The 14377-nt window shown below is 38.0% G+C and overlaps 1 protein-coding gene and 1 non-coding gene across 2 annotated transcripts in view; one reads left to right on the plus strand and one right to left on the minus strand.

Annotated features, from left to right (window-relative positions):
* Positions 1 to 12042, plus strand: part of Knl1 (kinetochore scaffold 1) — a 67863-nt gene extending 55821 nt beyond the window's left edge. The window contains exons 19-26 of the mRNA XM_041678925.1: positions 169 to 208; positions 1900 to 2001; positions 3742 to 3842; positions 5737 to 5805; positions 6557 to 6666; positions 7757 to 7875; positions 10077 to 10199; positions 11906 to 12042. Coding sequence (XP_041534859.1) covers positions 169 to 208; positions 1900 to 2001; positions 3742 to 3842; positions 5737 to 5805; positions 6557 to 6666; positions 7757 to 7875; positions 10077 to 10199; positions 11906 to 12005 — 764 coding nt within the window. The 3' untranslated portion in view covers positions 12006 to 12042. The remainder of the gene's footprint in view (positions 1 to 168; positions 209 to 1899; positions 2002 to 3741; positions 3843 to 5736; positions 5806 to 6556; positions 6667 to 7756; positions 7876 to 10076; positions 10200 to 11905) is intronic.
* On the minus strand, positions 3361 to 3466 carry LOC121465903. The gene has a single exon (XR_005976695.1). It is a non-coding gene; the product is annotated as a U6 spliceosomal RNA (small nuclear RNA).
* Positions 12043 to 14377: the final 2335 nt, after the last annotated feature.

Consider the following 14377-nt stretch of genomic DNA (forward strand, 5'->3'; position numbering starts at 1 on the left):
CAGTCCAAGAGACTGTCTCAACAAAGAAAGATAAATCAAACAAGGAAAACAATTTTGTGTTCATTTATATGTAAATGAGATTAGGTCAGAATTTCCTGTAAACTAAATGGTTTTTGTGCCAAGTTTCTTTTGGTGTCCTTTTTATGCTTGTTTTGTTTTGTTTCACAGAACTGGAACAGTTGAAAACTGAAGAGGAGGAGCTCCAAAGGTCAGCTGACAATTCAATGTTAAAAAATTATGTAATTCCCAGATGTGGTGAATCATGATTTAATCTCTGTGCATTTTAGGCCTGCCTGGTCTACATGAGGAGCTTCAGGCTAGCCCTAGCCAAGGCTACATAGTGATCCTCTCTCTCTCTCTCTCTCTTTTTTTTTTTTGGTTTTTCGAGACAGGGTTTCTCTGTGGTTTTGGAGCCTTTCCTGGAACTAGCTTTTGTAGACCAGGCTGGTCTCGAACTCACAGAGATCCGCCTGCCTCTGCCTCCCGAGTGCTGGGATTAAAGGCGTGCGCCACCACCGCCCGGCTTCTCTCTCTCTCTTACACACACACACACACACACACACACACACACACACAAAAGTGTAATGAAAGTAAATTAAAAATACATTCTAAGAGGATGGAAAGATGACTGCTCTTCCAGAGGACCCTGGTTGGATTCTCATCACTTACATGGCACCTGACAACTGTAACTCCAGTTCCAGGGGTTCTGATGTCTTCTTCTGGTCTCCTTGGGCTCCTGCACACATGTAATGGTACATATAAACTCACGCAGGTACATACATGTACACTTAAAAAATAATAACTCTTTTAAAAATGTTGAAGAAAAAGGCTTTCCACTGGAGAGATGTCTCAACAGCTAAGAGCTCTGCCTGCCCTTCTACAGGACCTGGATTCAGTTCTCAGGATTCACATGGCAGTTCACAACTACAGGCAAAACCCCAAAGTACATAAAAAATTAAATAAAAATCTTTTTTAAAAAATATGAAAAGACTTTCAAAATTGTCAAATACATTTAGTTCTAACAAAATCAAATACTTGCAGAATAGTTTCCTGTGTTTTAAGATGAACATTCTTATCTACACATCGCATTTATTTTTATAATAAAAGTAAAATTTTAGAGTTTGAGGCCAACCTGGTCTACAAGAGCTAGTTCCAGGACAGGCTCCAAAGCTACAGAGAAATCCTGTCTCAAAAAAACAAAAATCAAATAAAATTCTAATAATTATGTTTTAAGAACATAGAATTCCAAAGATACCTTCTTGCATTTAAAATCTAGAAATAATGATATATACTTTTTCTGAAAAGACCTATATTTTTTAAAAAATTCTTTTTGACAACTACCTAACTTATAACCTCTCTTCATAAATTATATAGTATATAGTTTATGTATATGTATTGTGTGTGTGCATGTATACCTACATGTATGTGGAAGTCAAAAGATAACGTCAGATATCTCTCTATCTCTCTCCACCTTAATTTTGTTTTTTAAGACTGGGTCTCACTATGTAGCCCCTGGCCGACTTGGAACTTACTAGATGAGACAGCTTTCAACTGATAAAAATTTGCCTGCCTCTGATCAAAGGTGTGCACCACCTTAACCAGCCTCTCTCTACCTAAGCCTTTAAGACAAAGTCTCTCATTGGGCCCAGAACTCAGCAATTGGTTATAGCTAGCAAGCACCAGGATCGGCCATTCTCTGAGCCCCCAACACTAAGAATACAGACATGCACAATCTTGCTTGGCCTTCATTGGGTGCCAGGGGTCCAAACTTGGGTCTTTATGCTTACACAAGGAAACTTTTATGATTGAGTCATCTCCCATCCCCATAATGTTTTGTTACTATTTTAAACTCACTAACAAATACTTTGTTTTTCTGTGAACACCTGATTTTATTTGCAGAAAGTTCTTAGAAGTAGAGACACAAAAAACGCAGACTCTTGCTCAGATAGAGTTTATAAAAGAACAAACAAAGAAAACTGAAGAATTACTAGATCAACCGAGGTAAGAAAAACCAGGTGTCATTCAATTTCTGTTCTATTCTGTGCTTTATATGCTGCTACAGATTTTTGGAGGGTTTTTCATGTTTTGAGTTGGGTTTTCCCTATGTTGTCCAGGCTGGCCTAGAATTTCTGGGTCTGAGCAATCATTGTGCCTCAGCTTCTCAAGAACACACACACTCCAACATAACAACACCCAAAAATTGCTGTGGACTTTAAAAACCTATTACAGTGGTTCTCAAACCTTCCTAATGCTGTGACCCTTTAATGCAGTTCCTCATGTTGTGGTGACCCCCAACCATAAAATTATTTTATTGTTACTTACTTTATAACTATAATTTTGCTACTGTTATGAATCAAAATGTAAATATCTGTGTTTTCTGATGGTCTTAGGTAACCCCTGTGTATGGGTTGTTAACCTCAAAGGGGTTGAGACCCATAGGTTGAGAACCATGGACCTAAAGTATGGCGCAGCCTTTAAAAAAAAAAAAATCAGTATACTTCAGAACTGGAGTAAAAACATTTAGGGCCATGTGTTGAGTTTAAAATATCTTGCCAGGCGGTGGTGGCTCACGCCTTTAATCCCAGCACTGGCAGACAGAGGTAGGCAAATCCATAGAGTTGTCTATGAATTCAAAGCTAACCTGGTTTACAAAGTTAGTTTCAGGACAGCCAAGGCTGTTATATAGAGAAACCCTGTGTCAAAAAAATCAGAAAAAAAAAAAAACCTTTAATTCATTTATCAAATAGATCTTCCCCAATATATGACTCAAGACTGAGTTCTGATTTCTTTCAAATACATCAGATTGAGTCAAGTATGATTGAATATACCTGTAATCCCAGCTCTTGGAAAGCAAAGGCAGGAATATTGCTAGATGTTCTTGATCAGCCACATGTACATAGCATGTACTAGACCAACAAAGTATAAGATTATACAATCAGCCACGTGGTGATGACACACACCTTTAATCTCAGCACTCCGGAGGCAGAGGCAGGTCTCTATGAGCTCCAGGCCAGCCTTGTCTACAGTGCAAATTCCAGAACTGGCTCCATAGCTACTGAGAAACCCTGTCTTGAAAAGACCAAAACCAACCAACCAAAAAGATTGTATAATCATATTTCTTTCTTTTCCTTCTTTCTTTTTTTTCCAAGGCAGGGTTTCTTTGTAGCTTTGGGGCCTGTCTTTGATCTAGCTCTTGTAGACCAGGCTGGCCTCAAACTCACAGAATCTGTGTGCCTCTGCCTCCCGAGTGCTTGGATTAAAGGTGTGTACCATCCACCGCCCAGCAATCATATTTTTTTGAGGATTTTGTTTTATGTTATTTTTCCTCAAAAGTTCTTTATTGGTGATCAGTCTCCATATGTATATATGGAATGTTACACAAATTTTTGTATTATCTTTGCACAAGGGTCACACCAATCTTCTCTATATTCTTCTTGTTTTAGTATGTGTGTTCCAAAGTAATTACTTCTTTTGTATCTTGAGACATCTCATTGTATCAGTCTCCCTAGGGCTGGAATTGAAAATGTGCAAACCACCCCCACCTGGCCATTCAGATTATTTAAATTGAAATATTATTTCCCAATCCAGTGAGGAACAAAAACAGTAGCTGCCATCGGTACTATTTGAATTGTATCAGAAATTCTTCATCTGGGCTAGTAATTTCCTGGATTGATATCCAGCACTGGAAAGGAAAAAGGAAAGGATACACTCACTTGTTTTATCTTGTTTAACCTTCTTTAGTTTGTCTGAGTGGGATGTCATTGAGTGGAGTGATGATCAAGCTGTATTTACCTTTGTTTATGACACAATAGAACTTACCATCACCTTTGGAGAACCAGTAGGTAAGTAGCAAAACTAAAATAATCCTCTTCAGAGAAATGAATGGCTGTACCACTAAAGATAAAAATGTGTATTTGGGGCTGGAAAGAAGGTTCAGTGGTTAAGAGCACTGACTGCTCTTCCAGAGGTCCTAAGTTCAATTCTCAGCAACGACATGGTGGCTCACAAGCATATACAGTGAGATCTGGTGCCATATTCTAGCTTTCTGGGACACGCAGGCAGAATACTTTATACATAATAAATTTAAAAAAAAACTTGTATTTAATTATAATGATAACTAACAAAATGGTGATACTGCTGAGAATCTTACTCAGTTACTTTAGTGATAATAGTTTGGGGAAGTTTGCTAGACAGGGACTACTTGCCAAATTTATGCTCTACTGCTATCCCAGGACAAAAGAGCTGAACATGGTGGAATGACTGAGGCAGGATCATCTGCTATGTGGGAAGAACCTATCTCAGAAGGCCAAAAAAAAAAAAAACAAAAAAAAACAATAAGAATAAAAATACAACTGGTGTTGAGTTCTTTTAGATGATAAAATTCTCCCTATCCAACTCATGTTCTTCCTCTCCCTACTTTGTGCGTGTGTGTTAAAAATGACTGTTGTTCTTAAATGATTTGATATTTGTGTTTAATAGTGAAGTCCTTGCCTAGGAATATAGCTCAGTGGTAAAGCACTGGCCCTGGTATACTGAAGGCCTTGGTTTACATATTGAGCATTGTAGGGAGGAGGAGTTAAAAAAGTAATCCTCTTAAAAGTTCTCTATATAAGCAAGGCAGCAGTGGCACTTGGTTTCAGTCCCAGTACTTGAGAGGCAGAGACAGGTAGATTTTTGTGAGTTTGAGGCCAGCCTGGTCAGACAGCCAAGGCTACAACATGGTCTCAAAAAAAAAAAAAAAAACAGAAAGAAAGAAAAAGAAAAGAATGAAAAGTTCTCTGTAGACAGATAAACCAATAAGAGTACCTAGAAATCTCTAGGGGTTGTGGTTTTTTTGTCTGTTTGTTTTGAAAATGTTGAGACAGACTCTCTGTGTAGCCCTGGCTGTCCTGGAACTCACCATGTAGACCAGGCCACCTTAAACTCAGAAATTCACTTGACTCTGCCTCCTGAGTGCTGGGATTAAAGACATGTGGCACCATGCCTAGCTTATAAATTGATTTTGATATACCCAAGTTTGAAGGCATTTCCAGGAGAGCCAGAGGTACATAGAGAGAACCTGTCCCCAAAAATGAGGAAACAAACAAACAAAAGTTTCTTTATAAAAGTTTCTTGCCGGGCAGTGGTGGTGCACGCCTTTAATCCCAGCACTTGGGAGGCAGAGACAGGCGGATCTCTGTGAGTTCGAGACCAGCCTGGTATACAAGAGCTAGTTCCAGGACAGGCTCCAAAAACCACAGAGAAACCCTGTCTCGAAAAACCAAAAAATAAATAAATAAATAAATAAATAAATGTTTCTTTATAAAGGAAAAAATCTTTTAAAATATAAATATAGCTAAGTTCTGCAGTTTAATTTCTTTCAAAGACCTACTAATTGATGTCATTGAACAGGGGAGCCTTTACCATATAGAAAATAATATGACTGAAGGATAAGCTTTCAACTGCCTATAAGAATCCTGCTACCTCAGAAGAATCGATTTCTAAAGTAGAAAAAAGAAATATTTGTAATTGGGGACATAGCTCAGTGCCTAGCATTCATGTAAACCTTGGGTTCAGTCTCCAGCACTGCATATAAGGAATGATACTAAGTGCCTATAGTTAAAAATGAAGAAAGAAAAAGAAAATCGATAATCCAGGGCTAGCCTCAACTTACATAGGCTTTGAAGACAACATAGGCTATGTAAGATCCCTATGAAATTATAGAGGAAAGAAAAATCTTTTTCTGATTCTCCTTAGTTGGTCTCCCTTTCTTGGACAAGCCTTACAGGAAGATTGATGAGCTCAATTTTCAGTCTATGTTAGATGGTAAGTTCAAAACATTTAAGCCTCCAAAATTTGTTAGTAACTCATAGGTATAATAATTTGTTCTTAAAGTGTGTTTTAGACATAAAACTGCTTGTATAGTATGCTAAATATTCAGTATATTTTAAAAGAAATCATTATATTACTACTAGATATTGAATAATAGGTATTTCTACATTTGAAATTAGCACTATGAGTATTTAATCTATACCAAGCACATGTATTACTTGTATCAGAGCTATAAGTAGGTATTATTTTCTGTTTACCAATTAGGAAACTACAGATCAGACAATTTAGTGTTGTGCTTACAATTACTTAGATAGTAAAGAAAACCTAGATTTGAACACAGAAATATGTTCCATTTAAATTCATGTTTTTCACCAAGCACTGGTCTATAAGTTTAAGCTTAAAGCTTTATAAACTCTCTTATGTACTGAGTATTTTATTCACTTGTTTGAAAATAAAAAATAACTGGGTGGTGGCGGCTCATTCCTTTAATCCCAGCACATGGAAGGCACAGATAGGCAGATCTCTGAGTTTAAGGACAGCCTGACCTACAAAGCAAACTTCAGGATAACCAGTGCTACACAGAGAGACCCTGTCTTGATTTTTAAAAAGAAAAGAAAAAGAAGGAAGGAAAAAGAAAAAAAAATACTTGTGTACTTAGTAGTTTGAAAATATTTCTAGTTTATATAATATACCTTATTAAAATGCTTAAATAATACCCTCGTTTTTTATTCTTTTCCTTCTTCAGAACATAAAGCTCCTCCTTCCTCCCTTTTAGTTCATAAGCTAATTTTTCAGTACATCGAGGAACAGGAGTCCTGGAGGAAGAAATGCACCACACAGCACCAGGTCCCCCAGGTGAGTCTGACGAAGAATCTTACACTGTTTGTCCACACAGCAGAACTGAAGTTATTATAGCTTCCTGAAATTATATTTGGTTGTTCAATATTTGGGGGATTATTAAACACTGAAAAGTTGTTTTCTTTTTTATTTTTGTTTGTTTGTTTGAGGTAGGGTTTTACTGTGTGTCCTAGAACTTGTTGTGTAGACCAGGCTGGCCTCAAATTCAAAGATCTGTCTGCCTCTACTGGAATTAAAGTCATGTGCCATCATGCCCTGGCAGTTTTCTTTTTGTAATTAAGACTTTTAGTTCACATTCAAAATAGTGTGGGTGGTGGTGTTAGTTGGTTTTGTTTTGAGACAGGCTCTTAGTCGCTTATTCTGGCGTATATAGCCAAGGATGACCATGATTTGTTTTTTTCGAGACAGGGTTTCTCTGTAGCTTTGGAGCCTGTCCTGGAACTAGCTCTTGTAGACCAGGCTGGTCTCGAGACCATGAACTTTTGATCTACATACCTACCTACCTGTCTTCACTGCCCAGAGTGCTGGGATTATGGACATGACTACCATGCATCATTTCATTTATAGAGTTCTGGGAATCAAACCCAAGGCATTGTGCATGCTAGCCCAGATTCTCTCTTCCTATTTATTTTTTATTCATTCATTCATTCCAGACAGGGTTTCTTTTTGTAGACTTGCCTATCTTGGAACTCACTCTGTAGCCCAGGTTAGCCTCACACTCAGAGATTCGCCTGCCTCTGTCTCCCCAGTGCTGGGATTAAAGGCATGTGCCACCACCACCTGGTTTGATTTATTTTATATTTCAGTTACATAGATATTTTGCCTACATATATATATCTGTGAGTGCATGTGTGCATTGCATGACGAGGCCAGAAGAAGGCATCAGATTCTCTTCAAACTGGAGTTACAGACGATTGTTAGCCATCTTGTGCATGCTAGGTCCTCTAAAAATCTTAGCTACTGAGCCACCTTTCCAGCTGCTAGGCCTTAACTCCTAACTGAGCTGTATCTCTAAGCCTCAAAATAATGTGTTCAATATATTTGCATGCACACTCACACAAAGTCATTTTTTTTGTTTTTTTCCTAGATGCTTCAAGAACTCTCACTAGTAGTAAACCATTGCAGACTTCTTGGAGAAGAGATTGAATTTTTAAAGAGATGGGGGCCAAATTATAGCCTAATGGATATAAATGTGAATAATATTGAGTGAGTATATTCAGTTCCCTGTAGCTGTTATAATAATGTATTATAAGTTGAGTGGTTTATATAGTAGAAAGTTAACTGATTTAATGTTCTGGAGGCTAGAAGTTTGGGGTCATTGTTGATAGGGATGGTAGTCTAAGGGCTGTGAACAACTCTTCCATGCCTTTTTCCTAACTTCTGATAGTTTACTGGCAGTTTGGGGAATCTAAATGTATAACTTTGATATCTATCTTCATTCTCACATGGTATTCTTTGATTATGTCTATATCTAAATTTTTTTTTCTTTTTTGGGGGTTTTTTTGGTTTTTTTTTTTTTTTTTCAAGACAGGGTTTCTCTGTGGTTTTGGAGCTTGTCCTGGCACTAGCTCTTGTAGACCAGGCTGGCCTCGAACTCACAGAGATCCACCTGCCTCTGCCTCCCGAGTGCTGGGATTAAAGGCGTGCGCCACCACCGCCCGGCTATGAAGTACTTTTTTGATAGTGTGCAAATTTGCTTTTCACTTTAAGAAATGGTAAAATTCTATACACACACACACACACATGCACCAAAGAATTGCTTCCTCTGCCTCCCGAGTGCTGGGATTAAAGGCGTGTGCCACCACCGCCCGGCTTTTTTTTTCTTTTTTGTATATAGTATATATACATGTCTGCCTGCAGGCCAGAAGCGTGCACCAGATCTCATTATGGATGGTTGTGAGCCACCATATGGTTGCTGGGAATTGAACTCAGGACCTCTGGAAGAACAGCCAGTGTTCTTACCTGCTGAGCCATCTCTCCAGCCCTATATCTAAATTTTCTTTTTAATAAGGGTATCAGTCATACCAGACAAAGGACCTCATCTTATCTAATTAAATTAATAGTGACCCTATTTCTTTCTTTTAAACAATTTATTTATCTGCGTTGGTGTTTGCCTACATGTGTATTTATATAAGGGTGTTAGATTCCCTAGAACTGGAATTACAGACAGTTGAGAATTGTCACATGGGTGCTGGTTTTCTGGAAGAGCAGCCAGCGTTCTTAACTGCTCAGCCCTCTCGACAGCACCATGACCTGATTTCTAAGTAAGGTCACATCTGAGATGAAGTTAGGATTTAGATAACTGTCAAGAACATAATTTTTTGAGATGTTGTCCACATTGTCCAGCAATTGTCCAGTCTACCTCTGCCTTTCAAGTGCTGGAATTATAGTGGGATTATGTACCATTCCACCTGGCTTTTTTGTTTTCCTATTTTAAGTCTCTGTGTGTGTGTAAGTGTATGTCACATGTATGAGAGGCTAGCAGAAGGCATTGAATCCACTGGAGCTGGAGTTAAAATAAAGACAGTTGTGAGCCACCTGATACAAATGCTGAGAACTTAACTCCATTCTTTTGGAAGAGCAGAAAACTTAATCACTGAGCCATCACTCTGTTCTCCCTGGAACAACTCACATTGTAACCCAAACTGACCTCAAAATATTGTCATCTTCCTGCCTTAAGAAGTGTGCCAAGAATTACCAAAACAACGAACTCTGAGTTCAGTCAGCAATGCACTTGACTTGCAAGTGTGAAGACCTGAGTTCAGATTCTCTGAACCCTTGCTTTAAAAAGTCCACTGTGAACCAGGCATAGTGGTGTGTGTCTATAATCCCAGAATTATGGAGACAGAATCAGGAGGATCTCTGAATTGAAGCTAGGCTTGTCTATATAGCAAGTTCCAGGACTGCTAGGGTTATATAAAGAGATCCTTTCTCAGGGGGAAAAAAGGAAAGGAGAAAGGCCTAGTGTCATAGCCTGCACTTGTAATCCTAGCAGTGGCAAGAGTGTAAGCATAGAGAAATGGGCCCTTGGAATTGAGAGTCAGCTGTCCTAGACTTTGTGATGACATTCCAGACCATTGAGAGACCCTAGCTCACACAAAGGTGGAAGGTGCTTGAGGGTCAGTACCCAAGATGCTGACGTCCACACATACTGTGCATGTGCATAATTGTACAATCACCCCTCACTCATACTCTTAATGTGTTATATTGCTGTCGATTAGGAAGTAATTATTATAATATATCTTTTTTTATAATATCTTGCTCCAGATGTTTTACGTTCTTTTCTATTTGATAAGACAAGGAGTAACAGCCACCTGTTTCATATGCAAGTATAAAAGAAAAATGTGTTCATGTTTTAACCTATTTTAGTTTTATATTTTTTTAATTGTGTATCTTGTCTTTTATAGATTAAGACTTTTATTCTCCAGCACTGCAGCATTTGCAAAATTTGAGATAACTTTGTCTCTCTCAGCCCAGTATCCCTTCGTCCCACTGCCATTCACCATTCAAAATCACCTTGGGAACACGAGGTAAGTAAATATCCATGCCGACAGAAGTTCCAGCTTGTTTTTGTACACCTCTTATCTCATCCCAAAGGTCCTTGAAAGTGTCAGTAAGTATACTGAGAGATAAGTGCTGCTTCTTTCTGGCTTCCTTTTCTAGTATTTGTTCTTCTAAAGTCAGTGATCTTATCATTGTTACAGGTGGATGCTGGAGTCCTGTCCAGTCTTTTTTTTTTTTTTTTTTTGGTTTTTCGAGACAGGGTTTCTCTGTGGTTTTGGAGCCTGTCCTGGAACTAGCTCTTGTAGACCAGGCTGGTCTCGAACTCACAGAGATCCTCCCCCTACCTCTGCCTCCCAAGTGCTGGGATTAAAGGTGTGTGCCACCACCGCCCGACTTCAGTCCAGTCTTTTATGATGGCTTCTCCTTAAGACACAAATCAAAAAGTTAAAATTTTGGAAATCAGTTTAGTAGCATGCACAGAGGTCTGGCTTACATTCTCAGCACCATATAAATTGAACATAGTGGTGCTGCATACCTGTAATCCCACCCTCCTTAGAGGAAGAGGTAGCAGGATCAGGAGTTTAAGAGCATCTCCATTAGACCATGATCTACTGTATAACTTTTTCAACAACACTATGGCATATTAGAATCTGTGCTCCTTAAATTCATCAGCAAATAACAACAGTTTAGAGTTTATAGCTAAAGAAATTCACTTGGGGGCTGGAGAGATAACTCAGTGGTTAAGAGCACTGGCTGCTCTTCTAGAGGTCTTGAGTTCAATTCCCAGCAACCACATGGTGACTCACAACCATCTGTAATGAGATCTGGTGGCATGTGGGCATACATGGAGGCAAAATGTTGTACACATAATAAATAAATAAATCTTAAAAAAAAAAAAAAAAACAAGGAAAGAATTTCACCTGGAGACCAGGGAGATAGCTCAGTTGGTAAATAGCCTGCCACACACGTCAAAGCCTGGTGCAGTGGCACGTATCCATATATCCAGTTTTTGGAAGGGTAGAAGCAACATGAACCCAAGAGTAACTAGCCAGTCAGTCTAGCCAATCAGTGAAAGACCTGTCTCAAAAAATAAGTTGAAGAGCAACTAAGGAAGGCACATTGTGTCTACCTCTGGTCTATACCCCCCACATCTCCAGGAACACTTTGTGCATGCATGCACAAACACAAAATCATGGTGGGGGTAGGGGAAACAGGAGCTAGAGAGATGGCTCAGTAGTTATGAATGCTTGCTGTTCTTCCAGAAGTCCTGGGTTTAGTTTCCAGCACCCACAGAGAACAGCATACAATCACCTGTAACTCTAACTCCCAGTGCCCTTCTGGCCTGCTCTAGCACCTCCCCTCACCTGTGCCCTCACATATTCCTACACACATAGATACACATAATTAAAAATAAATCCTATTTTAAAAGCAATGGGGAGTTTGGAGACAAACCTAGTGGTAGAGTACTTGCTTCACGTGTGCAAGGGCCTTGTTTGATCTCTACACTATCAGTAAACAGCAACCAGGTCAGATTCTGTATAATTATACTCACAATTGGTTATTCAGCCTAATTTTAGAATACAGTTTCTATTAAAGTTCTGCTTGTTTCCAGAAATGTCCCTTTGTGTTTCCTAGGAACTTAAGAGGTAATATTCAAGGAAATGAATAGCTCTGAAGTGGAGACAGGTGCAAGTTTTCAGGAAAAGTAATCAATACTTTTTGTTTTTTGTAGCCACGATGAAATTGCTGCAATTATATCCAAAGTGCCTTTAGAGGACAACTATCTGAAGAATGTGGTCAAGCAAATTTACCAGCATCTACTTAAGGACTGAAATTTTTACCATAAGACCCACGGGATCACAGCTATAACAACTAAGGACAAATGCATTTACCCAGGCCTAGAGGTGCATTCTCGTAATTGCAGGATTCGAGTGAGATAAAATCACAAGGTCAGGGTAGCATGGGCTATCTATGAGACGTGGTCTAAATAGACAAACAGAAAACTTAACGAATACATCAGGGTCATCGTTGCTGTTTATCCTAACATCATATAAAACTAGCAAAGTGCCTCTTGATGATGTCATAGTTAATTTGCATCATTAGTTGTGAAATACCTAGTCAAAAATGGTGATGTCTCAAATAGCATATATCAACTTTCTTATCCTTATACCCAAGGTTGAGTAACTAGCAGGTATGTCTAGGGTAGAAACATCTCTCAGCTTGGTACAGAACACAGTAACAGGAGGACAACTAATCTCATGACTTCCAGACTAGTATGGTCAACAGAGTGAAATTTTCTCAATAAGAACTAAAAAATGTCTTTATCCACAAACTACTCAGCCTCTTTCCCCATTTCAGAAATGCTATTAAGAGAAAGCAGAAGCACTCAGCTTTTGAAATGGTTGCCATCTTCTCTTGACAGTCTTGGTATTTTTTTCTACAGTGTCTATTAATGTATTCTTAAGTGTACTTTTTCTAGGAAAAATTCATTCATCTTGCTATATTATGTAAATATTTGAATGTTTTTGTATTTGTGATATATGATCTATGTAGTAAACAGATAATATGCCTTTGGTGTATGCTAGTTTCTTCTTTATAAAGAATGCTTTATAACTAGAATTTTAATCATTTTTTATTGGTGACATTTGAAGCAGTATCATTGCAATACTGGCTTCTCACAATCATAAAAACTATTGCTTCCTGAAGCTACATTTTTTTCATGTACAAAAGCAATATACCAGTTGTTTAGTAAATGCATAGTATTATTTCTTTTTTTTAATTTATTTATTTTATTTATTTATTATGTATACAATATTCTGTCTGTGTGTATGTCTGCAGGCCGGAAGAGGGCACCAGACCTCTTTACAGATGGTTGTGAGCCACCATGTGGTTGCCGGGAATTGAACTCAGGACCTTTGGAAGAGCAGGCAATGCTCTTAACCACTGAGCCATCTCTCCAGCCCCCATAGTATTATTTCTGAGGTGGACAAATGTGAAAGGACTTTTCCCCAAGAACTAGTCAAATCCTAATCATGCTAACTTTTGTTTCTTTTATATTTAATTCTAAACTATGTTTACATTTTAAAGTTAATTTGTCTTAAATTTTATCTTTTTATTTTTTTATTTTTTTTTTAAATCTAATTTTATTATTTCTTAAGGTTATTTATTTATTTATTTATTTATTTGTTATGTATTCAGTGTTCTGCCTGCATGTATGCCTGCAGGCCATTACAGATGGTTATGAGCCACCATGTGGTTGCTGGGAATTGAACTCAGGACCTTTGGAAGAGCAGGCAAAGCTCTTAACCACTGAGCCATCTCTCCAGCCCTTAAATTTTATCTTTTTATATCAGGGTAAAGTCCTTTTAGTTTCTCAAATGTTATCTTACTTTTTTTGTTTTTATTTCTTAGCTATATATACATCAATAGATGACAGTCTTTTAAGTTTCAAAAGTCAACACAAAACTCTTTTGACTATAAAATTAAGTGTTAGAGATCCATAATAAAACTTGTAAAGTTATCAGTATTACTTGCTTCCTATAAAATTTAATTTATCCTTCTGAATTGGAATTATTTTTTCCCTATATGTTTGGCAGGTTTTCTTACATATTTTCTAAACTTGAAAACTCTCTGCAAGAATGGAGAGATGGCTCAGAGGTTAAGAGCACTGACTGCTCTTCCAGGGGTCCTGAGTTCAATTCCCAGCAACCACATGGTTGCTCACAACCATCTGTAATGAGGTCTGGGGCCCTCTTCTGGCATACAAGCATACATGGAAGGGATGTTGTATACATAATAAATAAATAAATCATTCAAAAAAAAAAAGAATGGTGGTATCTAGCTTTGGAGTATGTAATTGTATTTATATAGTTATTTGTGTTTTCCTCTACTTAGAATTTTGACAATTTTTGTATTTTCTAAGTTTCTTTTATTCATTTTAGAGGATTTCCTTTCATTATTAAAGTACATTGATTACTTGAACTCCTTTATAATTAGTATATCTATTAAGAGTATTTTTGTGGTGGGGCTTGAGAGGTGGCTCAAGAGTAAGAATGCTTGCTGTTTTGCAGAGTTAGTTCCCAGCACCCACTTGTGGCTCACAACTGTTCGTTACTCCAGTTCTAGGACATCCAATGCCCTCTTCCGGCCTCCATGAGCACTGGGCATGCAGAAGGCACATATACTCATACACGTAAAGTAAAAA

This window comes from Microtus oregoni, unplaced genomic scaffold (genome assembly GCF_018167655.1).
Source record: "Microtus oregoni isolate MIOR12 unplaced genomic scaffold, Mior012 000031F_ref0000149, whole genome shotgun sequence".
NCBI classification, from domain to species: Eukaryota; Metazoa; Chordata; class Mammalia; order Rodentia; family Cricetidae; genus Microtus; species Microtus oregoni.